This window comes from Momordica charantia (assembly GCF_013281855.1).
Source record: "Momordica charantia cultivar OHB3-1 chromosome 8 unlocalized genomic scaffold, Mcharantia_2.0 BLBB01000008.1, whole genome shotgun sequence".
Taxonomy (NCBI): domain Eukaryota; kingdom Viridiplantae; phylum Streptophyta; class Magnoliopsida; order Cucurbitales; family Cucurbitaceae; genus Momordica; species Momordica charantia.
In genome coordinates, this window is record NW_028275166.1 from 18853835 (window position 1) to 18872119 (window position 18285).

At 33.4% G+C, this 18285-nt stretch overlaps 1 protein-coding gene across 4 annotated transcripts; it reads left to right on the forward strand.

The window, feature by feature from the left end:
* Positions 1-1798: 1798 nt before the first annotated feature.
* LOC148209712 (uncharacterized) lies at positions 1799-10873 on the forward strand. Of its 4 annotated transcripts, XM_088127931.1 has the most exons (7): positions 1799-2022; positions 6957-7056; positions 7140-7278; positions 7356-7436; positions 8895-8974; positions 9419-9561; positions 10372-10873. In XM_088127931.1, the coding sequence occupies exons 2-7, from the start codon at positions 7051-7053 to the stop codon at positions 10568-10570; spliced, it is 648 nt and encodes a 215-aa protein (XP_087984057.1). In that variant the 5' UTR covers positions 1799-2022; positions 6957-7050; the 3' UTR covers positions 10571-10873. The 4 variants fall into 4 exon arrangements, with proteins under 4 accessions (XP_087984057.1, XP_087984056.1, XP_087984058.1 ...); XM_088127930.1 differs by lacking the exon at positions 1799-2022 and having other exon boundaries at positions 5593-7056; XM_088127932.1 differs by lacking the exon at positions 1799-2022 and having other exon boundaries at positions 5593-7056; positions 7386-7436.
* Positions 10874-18285: the final 7412 nt, after the last annotated feature.

Genomic DNA, 18285 nt, shown 5'->3' on the forward strand with positions numbered 1-18285 from the left:
TACTTCTCTCTAAACAGAAATTCTAAAATCATTTTTCTGAAATCTCTTTCTAAATAACACTTCATAACTTTCTCGAACATTTCTTTGAAATCATAAAGCATTTCTATTTCTAATAAACATTTCTAAAATAATTTTTTCTAACACATTTTCTTTAATTCTTAGCAGAAATGCTAAAACATATATAATATATACTTTCTTGAAATTCTATTATAATATATATACTTTCTCAGAAATTCTATAATAGATTTCCAAAAGCATTTAATAAAATGACCACTCACAAATTCCAATAATAATATCCAAAACATTTAGTAAAGTAACCACTCACAGATCCCTCAAACTCGGTCGTCCTCTGTTCCAATTTCTGCTCGACCTGAAATATCGATTCAATACCAAATTAAGTCATGCTTTAATCCAATTTAATTTCAACATATTCTTATTTCCAATTGAAATGACATTATCTTCCAAATTAGTCCACATAAATCCAATTTTATAACTCATTCTCTCTCTTCATTAAAAACCCATCTTTTTCTCTCTCATACTATTTACAGGTGGGTTCCACCAAAACCCATTGAATTTCTCTTCCTTTCATCTTCTCACGTGATTTCCCCCTTTCTTTTACCAATTCATTTTACTTTTCTTAATTAAATTCTATTAAAAAATTTATTTCTCTCTCTTCCAAAAACTATTCATCTTCTTCTTCTTTCTTCTCCAAAACCCACAGATTTTCTTCCTTCCTTCCATCCTCTTTCCCTGTTTTTCCGTCTTAATCTTCAACCAAGAACCACAATTTTAACCTCAAATAACTTGTCATTCACAAAACCCACAAATTAAAGGAGTCTGTACTCGAGAATCTCATGGTTTAAGACAATGAAACTTATCCAAAAACAAACTTCAAAAACTCAAACCGGTTAAAAGAAAAACTCTTCCTTCCTTAGCCGAACACCTTCGATTTCTTTCTCTTCACTATTCATTCTTCTTCTCCTTCGTTGTCTCTCTCTTTTCTTCACATTTCTTTCTTTTATTTCCTTTTTCCGTTCTTATGCTTTCTTTTTCTTTCTTTTATTTATTCTCTCTCTTCCCCTCCTTTTATTTTCTTTTTAAAACACCTGTCACACACCTTCACTAATCAACAACACACACATGCCTTTAAAAAAAAACTTCCATTTTTTCAAAATTACCAAAATGCTCCAACTAAAATTCCAATTTTTTTCCTTCTTTTTTTTCTTTTTTTCTTTTTTTTTCCACTTTCAAACAGTCCTTACATTTAGAGACTTTATTTTTTTATAAAATCTCAATCATTCAAATTAGGCTTAGCCCTATTTGAGTCTACTCAAATTCCTATCTTATCTTTTAATATATCTTATATATTAAAGTTTTAATTATTATTTTATTGATACATTGAATATATATAAATAAAATATATATTTTCTCTCTTTTATTTAATGTAGCCAATATACATTATAAAAAAATACATTATTTCTCATCAATTTTTTATCTAATACATTAAATATAAATTTGTGTTGAGTATTGATAGCTTAAGTCTGGTGATTGTCAATATTTTCTTATACTCAAGTTATACTAACGTGGGCCCAGCAATTTCCCCTTGGTGTGATGTGGAAAATTTTTGACATGAGTTTTGGTGGAAATAACAAACTCCTATGTGTCACCAATGAAAAGCACGTGTCTTTTATGTAAGTGCTGTAATTTTTCTTTCCTTGTAAATAGAAGGAAATTAATTGAGATTGGGATATTAAAGAAGAAGAATCCAAAACAAAAAGTCGAGTGGATTGAGGGTCGTGTATGTGAGAAAAGGGGTTGAGAGAATTCCAGAAAGAAGGATATTGAGACTTTGTTTTCTTCTTTAATTTGAGTCTACTGCAAATACTCTGTAAAGGCTGATTTTTGGTTTGATTAAGCCTTGGGTTGGAAGATGATCATGTAATCGAGACCTTGCTGAAACAATTATCAATGGAAGTGACTCAGTGGATGTAGATCAAATTTTGGATCGAACCACCATAAATTGTTTGCTGTTCTTCCCCTCTCATTCTTCTTTTATTGTTTTAGTTTTGTTTGACTTCTTTGAATATGAGTGTTCTGAAATCTGGTTGAATTTGGTCATTTTGTTCATTGTTGAAACGATTTTGAATTACAAAGTGGTATCAGAGCCTAGAAATCTCACCCGAACGTTGAAATAATATATTATTAGAATTGTCTGTGATGACAGCTAAGTTTGAGGTAGACAAATTCGATGGCAAATGAGATTTCTCCTTATGGAAGAAGAAAATGAAGGCGCTCCTTGTACAGTAGAAGGTTGCAATAGGCCTCGATCAGTCTGATGATAAACTCGAGGATATGACTGATAAACAATTTAAGGAAACGAAGGAAATCGCCTACAGCTCGATAATTCTCTACTTGGCAGACAATGTTTTGAGGCAAGTTAATGAACAATCTACGGCAAAAGATGTATGGACTGAATTAGATGAAATTTATCTTACAAAATCTCTTTCTAATAAGTTGTACCTTAAGGAAAAGTTATTTGGATACAGGATGGATGTGACTAAGGATTTAGAGCAAAATCTGGATGAATTTAATAGAATTACCATTGATATGGTTAATATTGGTGAGAAACTTGAGGATGAGAATAAAGCTATAATTCTCTTAAATTGACTTCCAGAATCATATAATGAAGTTAAAACTACTATTAAGTATGGCAGGGATAGCTTGACGCTTGATATTGTTATCAATGCTCTGAGGTCACGAGAATTACAAATGAAAAAGACAAATTCAAAGGAAGGTTAAGTACATTTCACCAAAGATAGATCAGATAAGAAAAATTTTAAAGCAAGTAGCAGTAGAGGGAGATCAAAAGCCAACGGGGGAAGGTTTAAGTGTCAAGGTAAAGTAAGAAGATGTTACTACTATCACAAGGAGGGACATATTCATAGAAACTGTTTAGAACTGAAGAATAAAAGAAAATTAGAAAATAAGAAGCTAGAGGAGGCAATTAATGCAAACATTACTAAAGGATATGACTCAGCGGAAGTTCTAACAGCTTCTGAAGTATCTTTTGGTTCAAAATGGATCCTTGACTCTGGGTGTTCGTTTCATATGATGCCAAACCGCCACTGGTTTCAAGACTTTGAGTCTCTTACCGAAGGAAAAGCCATATTAGGGAACCATCAGGAATGCAGCATAAAAGAGATTGGTTCTATACAAGTCAAAATGTTTGACAATCAAACAAGAGTTCTCTCAGATGTAAGGTATGTCCCAGATCTGAAAAGAAGTTTATTGTCATTGGGAGTGTTTGATAAAGCTGGGTATACATGTAAAACAGAAAGAGGTACCATGAAAGTTATCAAAGGAGCAATGGTAAAATTGAAAGGAAAGTTGGTTAATGGACTATATGTCCTAGAAGGAACCACTATTTGTCGTACAACAGCTGTAGCATCACAGAATGAATAGGATAAAGCCAATGTATGGCATAAACGACTGGGACATGTAAGTGAGAAAGGACTTGTTGAATTAAAGAAACAAGGTTTACTTGGATCCTCACCTATTGGATCACTTGGAACTTGTGAACATTGTATATATGGCAAAGCAACAAGGGTCTCTTTTGGTAAAGGAAAACATATATCTAAGTCAATTTTAGATTATATACATGCTGACCTATGGGGCCCAGAAAAAACACCCACACTTGGTGGAGCAAGGTATTTCCTCTCCATTGTTGATGATTACTCAAGGCGTGTATGGGTATATCCTCTCAAAACAAAGGATGAAACCTTTAGAAAATTTGAAGAGTGGAGGGTTTTAGTTGAAAAGAAAACAAGTAAGAGGCTTCAATGTTTGAGAACGGACATTGGGCTTGAATTCCTTAGTCGAGAGTTCAAAAACATGTGCTCTAAAGAAGGCATTGAAAGACACTTCACTGTGGGAGTAATTCCACAATAATGGTCTTGCTGAAAGAATGAACTGAACCTTACTTGAAAATGTCTTTTTTCTAATGCAAACCTAAATAAAAGGTTTTGGGGAGAGGCAGTAGTGATTGTTGCATACCTAATCAATAGGTGTTCAGCCATAAACAATAAAACTCCCATGGAAATGTGGACTGGAAGTCCCCCTGACCTTTCTGGTTTAAGGATATTCGAGTGTTTAGCCTATGCTCACTCTAAAGAAGGAAAGCTTGACCATAGAGCTAAAAAATGTCTATTTCTGGGCTACCCCCAAGGTGAAAAGGGCTATAGATTATGGAGTTTAGAAAAAGGTGAGGAAAGACGTTTTATTAGTAGAGATGTTATTTTTTATGAGACAACAATTGCAATGAGTAATAATGTCTCAAGAAACTCATCTGTTAAAGCACCAGAAAAAATCACCTTCAAAATGGAGTTGGATCCTCCAATGTCTAATAATTCTAGAGTTGAAAACTTGAATGAAATAGAAAATAAAGGTGCAGAAGACTTAGATGCTGAAGTTGAGAACATTGATGTAAACACCAATGATGGTGGAGCTTCTGACCATGATGCACAAACTTTAACACTTAACCCACAGCCCATTGATCTTAAAAATTATAGACTTGCAAGAGATAGACAGAGGAGGGAAATTAGGCCCCCATCCAGATATGGAAATGTAGATTTGGTTTATTATGCTTTGAATACTGAAATTAACCATTCAGATAATGAACCCATGGATTATGCTGCTGCAATAAATTCTTCTGATAGTGAAAAATGGCTGAAACAGTAGATCCAAATGAACCAATAAGATATAAAGCTAGATTGGTTGCCAAGGGGTTTACACAAACTAAGGGAGTTGATTATTTAGAGATTTTTTCACCAGTTGATCGGCATACATATATTAGGATTCTGATGTCTCTTACAGCTGCATATGACCCCGAGATTAGAACAACTTGATGTAAAAACAGCCTTCTTACATGGAGATTTGGAAACCATCTATATGCATCAACCTACAGGTTTTTATTACCAAAGAATCAGAAAATAAGGTATGCCTCTTGAAAAAATCACTCTATGGCTTTAAACAATCACTTAGGCAGTGGTATCTTAAGTTCGATTCTTTCATACTATCTTGTGGATTCTCTAGGAGTAAATTAGATCGGTGTGTCTATTACAAACAATTTGATTGTAGAGCTTCCATCTACTTGGTTTTATACGTAGATGATATGCTAATAGCCAGTAGAGATATCCTGGAAATTGATAAGTTGAAGAATCAGCTGAAAAAGAATTTTGACATGAAGGAACTTGGTGCTGCCAAACGGATTTTAGGTATCAATATTTTAAGAGATATAGAAGCAGGAATCTTAAAAATATCTCAAGAACATTATGCAAGTTCAAGATGGATCAATGTAAGGCTATATCTGTACCCCTTGCAAAACATTTTAAATTAACCATGCTTCAATCACCTCAAATTGATAAAAGAGAAGGAGAATTTGTCAAGTTTCCCTTATACAAGTACAATTGGTAGTTTAATGTACTTAATGGTATGTACAAGACCATATTTGGCACATTGCATGAGTGTCGTGAGTCGATACATGGCGAACCCAGGGGAACAACACTGGTTGGCGGTAAAATGGATTATGCGATATGTCAAAGGGACACTTTCATATGGGCTCATTTACACAAGTAAGTAATTTTGAAAAACATCTGATTGGCTATGTGGATGCTAATTATGCTACAGATTGTGACAGAATAAGATCATTATCTAGGTTAGTTTTTACTTATTTGAGTAATACTGTAAGTTGGAAGTCAACCCTTCAATCAATTATGGTCCTGTCCACTACAAAGGCAGAATACATGGCAGCTACTGAAGCAATCAAGGAAGCTTTATGGTTAAGAGAGATAACAAACGAGCTGAAGAAAACTGACAGTACATTGATTGTATTTTGTGATAGCCAAAGTACTGTTTGTTTGTCTTAGAATCAAACATACCACGCGCAAACAAAACATATCGACATTCGCTACCATTTTCTTAGGGATATACTCAGTGAAGGTTTGATTAAGTTAGAGAAAATTATCACACTTGAAAATATGCATTTACTAAAGTTCTCCCATTGAATAAGTTTGAGAGTTAGCCTGCAAACTCTCAAAATTGGTGCTGGATAATTTTCTGTGTGTTTGTAGTCACTTCCCTATTTGTGCAGGGTTTAAATCAAATATGACTAATGCTATCAAGGTGGAGATTGTTGAGTATTGATAGCTTAAGTCTGGTGATTGTCAATATTTTCTTATACTCAAGGTATACTGACGTGGGCCCTGTAATTTCCCCTTGGTGTGATGTGGAATATTTTTCACATGAGCTCTCGTGGAAATAACAAACTCTGATGTGTCACCAATGGGAAAGCACGTGTTTTTTATGTAATTGCTGTAATTTTTCTTTTCTTGTAAATAGAAGGAAATTAATTGAGATTGGGGTATTAGAGAAGAAGAATCCAGAACAAAATGACCGAGTGGGTTGAGGGTCGTGTATGTGAGAAAAGTGGCTGAGAGAATTCCAGAGAGAAGGGTATTGAGACTTTGTTTTTTTCTTCAATTTGGATTTGCTGCAAATACTCTGTAAAGGCTGAATTCTGGTTTGATTAACCCTAGATTGGAAGATGATCATGTAATCGAGACCTTGCTTAAACAAATATCAATGGAAGTTACTCAGTGGATGTAGATCAAGTTTTGGATTGAACCACTATAAATTGTTTGTTGTTCTTCCTCTCTCATTCTTATTTTATTGTTTTAATTTTGCTTTACTGCTTTGAATGTGAGTGTTCTGAAATCTGATTGAATTTGAACATTTTATTCATTGTTGAAACGATTTTGAATTACAATTTGACTATTTGGTTTTACCCTTGTAATACATATATTTTTTTTAAGTGAAGATAATAAACAAAATTAAAAGGAAGCCGACACGAAAGTGGTTAAAGCCCTAAAATCACGCAAAATTAACTCTTCCAATTCCAGCGATGCCTCTTCCAGTCAAACTCTATCAGTGCCCACCTCCACCGCCATTTTAGCTGCCGCGTGAGCTGCTGTCTTTCCACCTCTTCGACAATGCATGAAGGTAATTTCTCTCATCTAAGTCGCCATTATTTGAATTTCATTGCAGATGAGTCCCACCTCTGACCTCTCCTCCTTTGCTTGAAGCATCGCAAAGACTCGCCACGAATCAGCTTCCACTATTATGCTACCAAAACCAACTTCTATCACTACACTCAAACTATCTCTAATCGCCATTGTTTCAACCACCACAACCTCAAAGCTTCGATTGTACACTCTAAGAATGGTAAGAAAATTTTCAACTCATTCATTTCTGATTATCTCCTTCCCTCACCCCTTTCTGTTGTAACTCCTTTCTTATAGTTGCTTCTATATTCAATTTCAATGCACTAGAAGAGGGTGGGTTCCAGTGGCCATCGCAGCTCTGCACCACACCTCTTTCAGGTAATCTCTGATTCACTACTCTATACTTTTCATTAACTAAAATAACCTATTGGTCATAAGATTGAACCCACTACCATAAAGCCCGTCCATCCATTGTTGGCCCCCGATACGTGCTCCTCGTAAACACCACCTTATTACATTGGTTTCAGATAGCCCATAACATATTAGGAAGTAGTTGAATTTTCATTCCTCAAGTTGATCCTTGAACCACCACATCAGGTCACTAAGGGTAGCAATCGGTTTTAGCCATTGAGTGTGATAAAATGGTGTTTCTTTCCACATATTCTTGTTATGACTCCACAAGCACATGGTGTGTAAGGAATCTTCCCCAAAATGTCCTCACCGTTCGTACCTTTCAGCCCCTCGAATTTCTCTGTTTCAAAAATTCACTCCGGAGGGAATATAATCTTTAAATGCTTTCCAACTAAAGATCTTAATTTTAGATGCATTTGAAGGCGCCAGTAAAAAGACCACTTCTCCATATCTTCACTACAAGGCATATCTAGTCAACCTTTTTGGAGAAACAACCATGATAACCACTCCTTACATGATATTTTTCATCTTTACTATAATGACACATTGGAACATCTTTAAACTTTATCTTTGGTAGGGGAATAGAAATAATATTTATCGCGTCTGAAGGGTGAAACATTCTAATTATCAGATCTGCATTCCACTCACTCCCTCAATTAAACAAAGTTGAAACCAACCTCATCGGCTTCCCCCTGAAATGATAGATTAGTCTAGATGTAGAATTTGTAGGAATCCAATTATGTAGCCAAGTACACACGTTGTTTCCATTTACAATTCTCAACAAATTCCTATATTCAACAATTCCCTTCCCCAAAGGATACTCTTTCACATAAAAGAAGCATTACTTTTTTTTAGCTACAAAAAAGGAGGAATACCAAAACTATTTGCTTTTTAGGACACAGGCCACAAACGAGTTAGGATTCGTTAGAATACGTCATCCCTACTTTGCTGGTAACGCTTGATTGGCACATTCTTAATCTGGAAAGCTCAGCCCTCCTTTTGTTTTTTGACCACACATTATCACCCATTTACACCAATGATTTTTCATCTTCTCCTCCTTGCCACCCCACTAGAACCTTGTTGCTAGCCGGTTGTGCTGAAGGATAATAACTTTTGGAAGCTTGAAACACAACATAGAGGAGCTAGGGATTGCTTGGATTACCTCTTTTATGAGAATTTCTTTTCCCCCAATAGAGAAAAAAGTCTTGTTTCCACATTTGGAGATACTTCCAAATCCTATCCTTAATATAGGACAATGAGGAAGATTTCACCTTGGTAGAAAAAAAGACGGGAGGCCTAGATACCTTTAATGTAAATTGACTCTCCTTTAAGTTCTAACACCCAAAAATCTCTCTTTCTGTCTCACGTTAGGGCAAAAACAAACTGTTGATTTTTTAAAGTCTACCTCGTGTGATATTGGTATAGGTCATCCACGTCTGGGAAATCGATTTTGCCTCACTTTTCTTTGCTTTAATGAAAAGCAAGCTGTCATATGCAAAGAAGAGGTGAGAACAGTCTATTATACCTTATGTATCACTATCTTCTAATGAACAATCTATTTATATTCAAGTCTTAAACTATGTCATTTTGAGGTGAGAGGGTGAACCCCATTATTCAACTTATAAAATTAGCACTTAAAGGAACAACTCATCTACTTACTTTTATACGGGAAGAAGTAAATTTCATCTTGGCAAATTATGTTCCCAAATCCACATATTGTCATGTTCCCAAAATAGTAGGCTTGTTAATGTTGGCTTTTTGGCCCTTAATCTTGGTTAATTAATTTAATTTATTAATTTTTTTCATGATAACAAACCGGCTAAGTTTTAATTTCTTTTGGTGTTTTAGAATTATTGTTATAAAGCATAAATTTACTATGAATTTCAATTATACTAAATGTTTTATTGATAATGCATCTTTAATTAATTGATGATTTTGGTGCTTTAAAGTGTCCACAGCTAGAGCTCAAAACAATGATTCCAACGCATCATCAATTACTCAAATTGAAGTTCAAACGAAAAAGTGGTGGTCAAAAGGAAATCAAAGGCAAATCTACGTGGCAGTTGAATCATCCTTCTGGAAGAAGGAGAAGGTGACATATGGCGAATATGAAAATGTAGAAGAGAAGAAAAGAAATAAAAATTTTAAAAAGAAAAACAAACAAAAAGTTACCGCTGTAAAAAAAATAGTCAACTCAATTTAAGAGACATAACATTTCAATTAAATAAAAAAATAATTATTTTTTTTTTTACTTAAATCTCAACATTTCATTTTTATTTCACCTCAATCCAATCGCCCAAATTGATTCTTATTTCAAACCAATTTTAAACCCTTTTTCCCTTTTATTTAAACAACTATTCTTTCCCAAAGGAAATGAATTTTCTCTCTCAAAAAAATCTCTCCAATTCTTTCCTTATTCATCAGGTAAAGCTTAAATGTTATTATAATTTTTTGTGAGATAAATTTTATTTTGAGGGATCTTTTACACTTTTAATTTTATTTCTCCGGGTCATTTGAGGGTTTTATTTTGTAAAAAATTTTCTTACAATTTGTGAGCAAAAAATTTTATATCCACTATTTGAAAGAGTTAGTGAGATTGTTCTTCATTTTCCAATTCCTTGTAAGGGTTGCTCTTGAACTCAAAAAAAGAGTGTTGTAACGATTCGAGCCTAAACCGTGGAAAATATCGTGTTTCTTCTTGCTCCATAAAAAAGAAGTATTGTATCGGTTTGACTCGTACCGTAAAAAGAGTCGTAACACAAGCTCAAATTACCAATTGTTTCTGATCATAGGTTCACCCCAATTTAGGTCACCAAACAATTGTATCTATTAAAGTAGCATGAAATCATCCCCATTGATTCACCCACACTAATGAGCAAAGAGTTTTGCTTCGGTGATACAGCCACAAGCGAGTTGATATGAACCAAGGAGCTCCCTTTGTCATGCCTCATGGACCGATTACAAGATCAAGAGCTCGGAAACTTCAACAAGCCTTTCTACTTCGTGTCCAAGCGTTTGTGAACTCGACACGAGAATTAAAGGAAGATGTGCAAGATGTTGGAACAATTCACTTCAATTTGGTGCAAGTTATGCATTTTTAAGTGTTTTTAAGGCAAGTCAAAGTCCACTTGGTCATGGTCAAAGTCAACTCCATCAAGCCAAGTCAAAGTCAACTCATTCAATTCAAAAACCAAGTCAAACACTCACATCCCTCATTATGGACAGAATTGCACTTATTTTGGTTGGCTTTCCATGTTCTTAATCTTTTCATTTGCTTGTCTTTTCATTTTTTGTAAGTTATGTCTTTTCATTTACAAGTCTTTTCATTTCTTGTAAGTTACAAGTCTTTTCATTTGCTTAAGACTTTTCATATGGCTTGTTTGGATGGCTATATATAGCCTTGAGATGTCTTGTTGTAAACACAATTTGAAGTTTAATGAAAAGTGAGTTTTCTCATTAGCTTGGTTGAGAGCTATCTCCCATTTCTTGTGCAATTTCTTGTATCTTTAGAATTTGCATATTAGGATCATTCAAGCGGTGTTAATCATACCTCTTGTGGAGTGATTCGAATCACGAGTATAGAAACGAGTTTTCTCTACTCTTGATATTGATCATCAAGGTAATCCGTTCTTAAACTTTTCCTTGGGTTGATTCCATACTTGTTTTCGGGGTTTTTGGGACTGAGTTATATGGGTCTTGTTCGTTAGCAAGGTTCTTAGGTCCAACTCTCAAGGTTTTCTTAACACGAGTTCTCATTATTGATGCTCTGCCTACATTAACAGTATGAGACAACTCGCTCAGATATCAATTATTGGACCGGTATGACAATCCAGGTGAATAGGGTTTAATGAAACTTTATAAAGTTTTTAACGCCATTGGCCCATTTAATCAAATTAACACACTTTTTATAAACAATTTAATTAGAAAATCATACACTCTAATTCATTCTACCAATTAAATATTTATATTCCTGGTAAAATATTTTTCAAATATCTTTTGATATTTAACCTATTTTGTTAAATTTTGAAAAATTATTTGAAAAGCTGAGGGCCAATATGGTAGACAATTTAATTACGTTTCTTGTTTTTAGATTCACTTTGATTCAAGGAGTATTATTTTACAGACTTGTTTTTGTGTCTCTTTTATGGATCATATTTATTTCATCGATATTATGCAATCAAGACATGCATAAATTTAATTATAACGAAATTTCTCACAATTTCATTTTATTATTACCTTTCCCCTTTTAGAATTAGTAAAAAATATGAAACAAAATTAAGAAACATGAAAGCTCCCAATTTTTAAAACAATTTATAACTTCACTCGATAAGAGACGAAAAATCATTTAGCACATGCTTTATACAACTTCTCCTATCAAGATGGCTTAAAAAAAGTAATAAGAAGATGAAGAGGCATCAATTAAGAAATTCTAAAATAATTTTACTTCAAATAATACTTACTTCCTTAAATAGATAAACAATATGCATAAAAAGAGTACACAATTATAAAGGAAAAAAAATATTAAATAAAGTGGTTTTTTTTTTTGAAAAAGTAAAATGAAGCAGTAAACCAAAAAGAGTTAAAGATTGACCTAATGAGTGCAACCAGTTTGGAGGTTCTGAATTCAACACCTTTGTTCTGTCTTCTTCTATTGCTGATATGAAGCAATGAGCTCCTTTTGTCATGCCTTATAGATCGATTATAAGATCAAGAGCTAGGAAACTTCAACAAGCCTTACTACTTCTTGTGCAAGCGTTCGTGAGCTCGACAAGGGAATTAAAAGGACATTTTGGAACAATTCACTACAATTTTGTATAAGTTATGCATTTTTAAGTGTTTTTAAGACAAGTCAAAGTCAACTTGGTCAAGGTTAAAGTCAGCTCATTCAAGAAAAGTCAAAGTCAACTTGGTCAAGGTCAAGGTCAGCTCATTCAAGACAAGTCAATGTCAACTTGTTCAATTCAAAATCCAAGTCAAACACTCACATTCCTCATTATGGACGGGATTGCAACTTATTTTTGTTAGAATTTGCATGTTAGGATCATTCAAGTGGTGTTGACCATATCTCTTGTGGAGTGATTCGAATCAAGAGTTTAGAAATGAGTTTTCTCCACTTTTGATATTGATCATCAAGGTAATTCATTCTTAAAATTTTCCTTGGGTTGATTTCGTAATTGTTTTTAAGATTTTTGGAATTGAGTTCTATGGGTCTTGTTAGTTAGCAAGGTTCGTAGATCCAACTCTCAAGGGTTTCTTAACAATCGCCCACTTAACGAGGGCATGCGCAACCAAAATTTGCTTCTCTTTTGATGTGCATCGTTGAAGAAACTCCAATCTCTCCAGCAATCTGCCTTGCGTCTTCGGTTAGCCATGCAATTTCAATCAGATACTCTTGTTGATATTGAAGAAGACGAATCGCCAAAAGGGAGTTTGATTCAAGATGAAGGGACTTGTGATTTATGTTAGATACCTCTCTCAACCCTTCACAAAATTGCCATCATTTCCAAGTAATGGACATCGCGCTTCTATCTTATATGAAAACAACCGACTCTAATTAAGTTCCCTTTCACATCTCTTATGATCCAAACCAACCTGCTAGTGCTTTGCTCTTCGTTCCATGCTGCATCGTTATTAATTTTGCAGGCACCGCTCGGAGGAGTGTTCCATCGAGTCACCATTTTGTCTCCTTGTTGCTACATCAAGTTTCAATTCATTATTCCCGTTTTGTCACTATCTAGATTCTGATTTGAAATTTGTGATATGTGTTCGTTTTATGCTATAAACTCGTGGTTTGTAAATGTAAAACAAATAATTATTCAATAAAGTTGACATTGAAGTTCCTTTTATAATTCCACTAACCCAAATCCAATAAACTAACATCCGAGGTTATGTCATATAACTGGAACAGTATATAACTGATATACAGTATATAATTGATATACATAGTATATACTTAATATACAGCACAAGGTATATATTCGATATGCAAGTGGATAATGTTTCAGTAATAACCTAAAGGGTCTATAATATATGGGTGAGGTTGGGTACCTTATCCTGGTAACACTATGTATGCGGCCTACTTTGTTATAGTTACAAACGACTAAATCCAAATCGTTCATGTGGAGACATGTGAGTGGGGCTATCTTATGCAATGAGTTTGTGTAAGACCAAACCGCGAAATAATTAATCTTTAGTTGTAACACTACTAATAGATTATTATTTCATACGAAGACCAGGTAACTCAATCTCAATCCTGGGTGAGTTATGGACTCCTGCCTATAAGGGATCGACTTTTAATTTGTATAGGTGAAAGTGGTCCAGGTCGCCGATTCAATATTCCTATCATTTTGGGGAGGACGAGACCGAGTGGGGAGCCGGTAACATAACTACACAAGATGGAATTCACTCCTTCCCAACTTTAGGGAAAGTAGATGAGTGATCTCTTAAGTGCTAACTCCAGGACTTGAATAAGGGGCCCTACCTTCTCATCGGGCCTAAAGGGACTTTTGTTTAATGGTCGAACCATAAATAGGTTGTTCATTAGAGGATTAGTGGTACTTAAGGAGAAAAGAAGTAACTCAGGGGTAAAACGATAATTTGACCTAGCTGAAGTTACAAACACTTGTGAATGATTGACTTACTGTTAATGGTCATTATCCATGGATGCAAAATATTCTACAGTGCGAAGAATGCAGATGTGAGTCTTTAGTGGAGTGACCCGCAGTTAATGAATGTTGGTTATTTTGGTTAACGAGTTTAATCATTTAATCTCATATCGTTAGAGCTTCTGATCTATAGGTTCATTAAATCTCCCGCTAGTTCACAACAGGTAAAACAAAGATCATGACTTGTGAAAGAATTTGAGGGATTCAACTCATTTAAGGGAATATAGGTTAATTGTATAAGATATAATTAATATAATGTATATATATACATTTTAATATAAAGTTAATTTTAAATGACATTCATAATTAAACTATATAATATGAGAGTTATTTTTGAATAAGATTCAGATAATGATTAATATGAATTAGATTCATATTAAGACTACAGGTTAAAATTAATGTGAATGAGATTCACATTAAAACTATATGTTGTGAGAGAGATATACATTTGAATATGATTCAAATAAAGCTATATATATATACTTTTAACAGGAAAAGTTGTGTTAAATTAAGCCACTAGGACATCAATTGAAGGTTCATCCCCTTGTACATAGTCCAAAAGCCAGCGAAGGAAAAAGGATTGCCATACACACGTGGCAGATGGGGAAGAAAAACACCATTTTGCTAGATGGTGGGCCAAACGATTGCAGCTTCGAGGGGCATGGCTGAACGAAATGAAATCGAAAGAACGTGCTAGGGATTTCACCTTAATTAACTAGCATAACTCATCCCCCATGGTGTGAATCTCTTCACGAATCAAGCGGATGGCCAACAGGGAGTCTGATTCGACTTCAACACGGGAGCAATTTTGTGTAGCAGCAGAGGAGACATCGACAAAAAGGTTCAACAAGATTTTGCTGCAATTAGAGAACCAGTTGGGTCCCAAATGACCAGGCCAAAACCTATTGCAGAACTTCGAAATGCAGCATCAGTGTTGATTTTGAGAGTATTTTCTACAGGAGGCTTCCATCGCTGAGGGATTTGAGGGTGTGAATCTCCCTATAACAACCTGTATTTTCTAATACGGTCATTCTGACAAAATGCGGAAACTTAACTTTCAAGAAACCTTAAGAACTAAAATTATTCAGCGGAAGCAATTTCTTTACAGAATTTTTCTAAACTAACTTAACTAAATAGGAGGATGACTTTCAAACTCATGCCAGTATGCTAAACTTCACCTTTTACCAGAACGATCATTCAATCCTTCATCTAACAAATATTTAGGAAAACAAAGATGAGTACAAAAATACTCAATAAGCAATTTCCATATCGAATTTCAAAATTCATTTTCCTTTCAAAACATTCGTAAAAAAAAATACGAACAGATCAAAACTTTTAAAGTCTTTTAAAATATTTAATACAATTTTCAAAACTTTCAAAACAAACTAAATTTTCAGAAACAAAGTCTTCAAATAAGGTAAAATTTTCAGTCAATCAAAATAAACTTTCATTCTTTCAAAACAAACTTTCATTCATTCAAAACGAACTTTCATTTGATCACACTCAAAATCCTTCAAAACAAACTTTCTTCCAATCAAAACCTTCAAAATTCCTTCTAAAACATTTGGTACAACTTTCAAACTTTCGAATAACTAAATCACTCAAACATTCAAAACAATCTTACATTCATTCATACTTTCAAAATCAGAGTGGAATGTTGCATTATTTGGGTAGCCTATAAAACATATGTGGTTACCCGTCGGTAACACAAAATCAATCAGAAGCTTCTATCAGAGTTGTCGAATTAATATCGACCAGAACAGAGTTGTCGAAATAATATCGACCAGAACAGAGTTACTTAAATGTGAGATCATGTGAGTGAATAACACACACATGAATCTTCATTCCCAATGAATGCCAAACCACAAAAGTGTCTTCCCACAAATAAGCCAGAACAGAAATCTATCAATTCCAAATTAGGCTACTACCCCAAATAAGCAAAACGTTCCTCAAAACAAAATCATGACATATCCGGATAGCCCTATGAAATCAATCAAAATATCTTTCAAATAAAATGCAAAACAAATACTTACTTTCAATATTAAATTAATTCAAAACATTGAAATAATTTAAAACAAACTTTATCAATCATCCCAAAACATGATTTCAAATATTTCACAAACAAAATATCAATTTCAAACCTTTAAATACATTTAAACAAAACTTTATCAAATCATTTAAGAATACTTCAAATACTTTGCAAATAAACATAATTTCAATTGTCAAATTAGTTTTCAAATCTATAATAAAACTTCAATTTCATATGCAAGATATCAATTTCAAATCTTCCTATCAAATCCAAAATACATTTTAGTTTTTGAAATACGACAAATCACTTACAACACTTTTGGAAGGTATACGGTAAATTACTTACAATACTTTTTCGAAGGGATATAACAAATTACTTACAACACTTTTCGAAGGGATATGGTAAATTACTTACCTCTTTCAGAAATCCTACGAATCTAATTAACTTCTTCCTTGGTAGATGTCAACTTAGAGGCCTAGAAACAACAAATATCCAAAATCAATTCTTAAATCCTATCCAAGGATTTAAAATTCAACCAATTACTAACTCAAATCCTATCTACCCAATTTTCCCATTCAAAACACTTTTTTATGTAAAATAATTAGAAAAGTATGGATTTGGGGCTACAAAACCATATCTGAAAACTAGGTTAAAAAGCCTCTAAATTCAACAATAACAAATTTTAAAATTAGAAGAATCGATATAAATCAATACGAACAAAATTTACAAAAAGTTTCTTAATAAAACCAGCTTAAAAACCTTCTAAACAATTGAAAATTTGGGGATTTTAAATCTGAAAAATTTTCTGTTTTATAAAATAAAACTTCCAAGAATTTTCCATAAAACAATTAACAATTTATTGATTTTTATAGAAAAATCAGATCTGAAAACTTTATAGAAAACCTTTAAAATTTGGTAAAAACATATAATTTTTCATGTAAAAATCATAACAACAGATTATAATTTATAGGATACAAATAGGTAAACTTTTTATGCAAAAAAAAGTCTCAAAATAACCCAAAAACAGTCTTATAAACAAAAAGATTCAAACCAAAAATTCTGAAAAATTTTTAGGATAAAAAGTCCTTAAAATCTTTTATTTTAAAAAACAAAGACCTCAAAACTTTTCCCAATAAACTGAATTAAAGAACTACAAATCAAGAAAAATAAAACTAAAATAATGAGAAAAAGATCTTACCGATCTTTGAGAGAAAATACCAAACCCTTCTTCCTTTCTTTTCTTTTTCTCTTTGAGATAAAACTAGGTTTAACAGTTTAAGAAAATAAAACCTAGGGTTTAAGGGCTTTTATAACAAATCCTAATGAATCTTTATTTGAAAAGGATAATAAAAAGATAAAGATTTAATAAAAGTCTTTCTTTTCATTTTTTTCAAATTCTAAGAACAAATTATCTTTCAAAAATAATTTCTAAACCAAAAAGGTTTATCTTTGAGAAAATAAAAGAAAACAACTAAAAAATAATCTTAATTTAAATATATATATATATATATATTTATATTTTTTTTTGGTTGTTACACTCCCTTTGTGAGGTAGTGATTCTTGTTTGTGCTTGCTTGTAGTTGTTTAGGTACGACAGAATCCAATCACATCTGATATCTGGAGGAGAGATTTGTTGTCCATGGAGCAAAGAATTGCGATCCATCCAAATGGCCCAACAAGTAATCGCTGCCAATTTTTTTCATTTGAGTTGAGGTGTTGAGATTAAAAACAATCCAGCGATCCATAAACTTGAAATTTTGATGTGCAGAGAGACTGGATAACGAAGGGAAAATGGTCTGTTAGATGATTCGAGCTTGCTAACAAAAGAACAGAGCATGGGACATGCTTTCATCATTCTTTAAATAGAAAGAACAGACAGGTAACATATCAATCCCTCTAGAATGAAGATTATATGATGTGGGAATATGATCATGAGCTGCTTTCCTCTCCGTAGGAATAACTTGATTTTGTTGGGACATATAGCTTCCATAGAGATTTCCAATGGTCGCCTTTGTAACCATTGCTATTAGATTCCATAGAACATTTTTGGTGCATAAAGAGTTTGTAGCCGCTTTTAACACTATAAGAACCTCTTTTGTCCTAGTGTCATATCCAGGAATCT

Bases quoted from the DNA above. Each gene is read 5' to 3' on its own strand.
- LOC148209712 (XM_088127931.1), top strand. The intron at 7,279-7,355 runs GTAAGAAAATTT...CCTTTCTTATAG, and splicing joins GATTGTACACTCTAAGAATG to TTGCTTCTATATTCAATTTC. The intron at 7,437-8,894 runs GTAATCTCTGAT...ATATTGGTATAG, and splicing joins CTGCACCACACCTCTTTCAG to GTCATCCACGTCTGGGAAAT.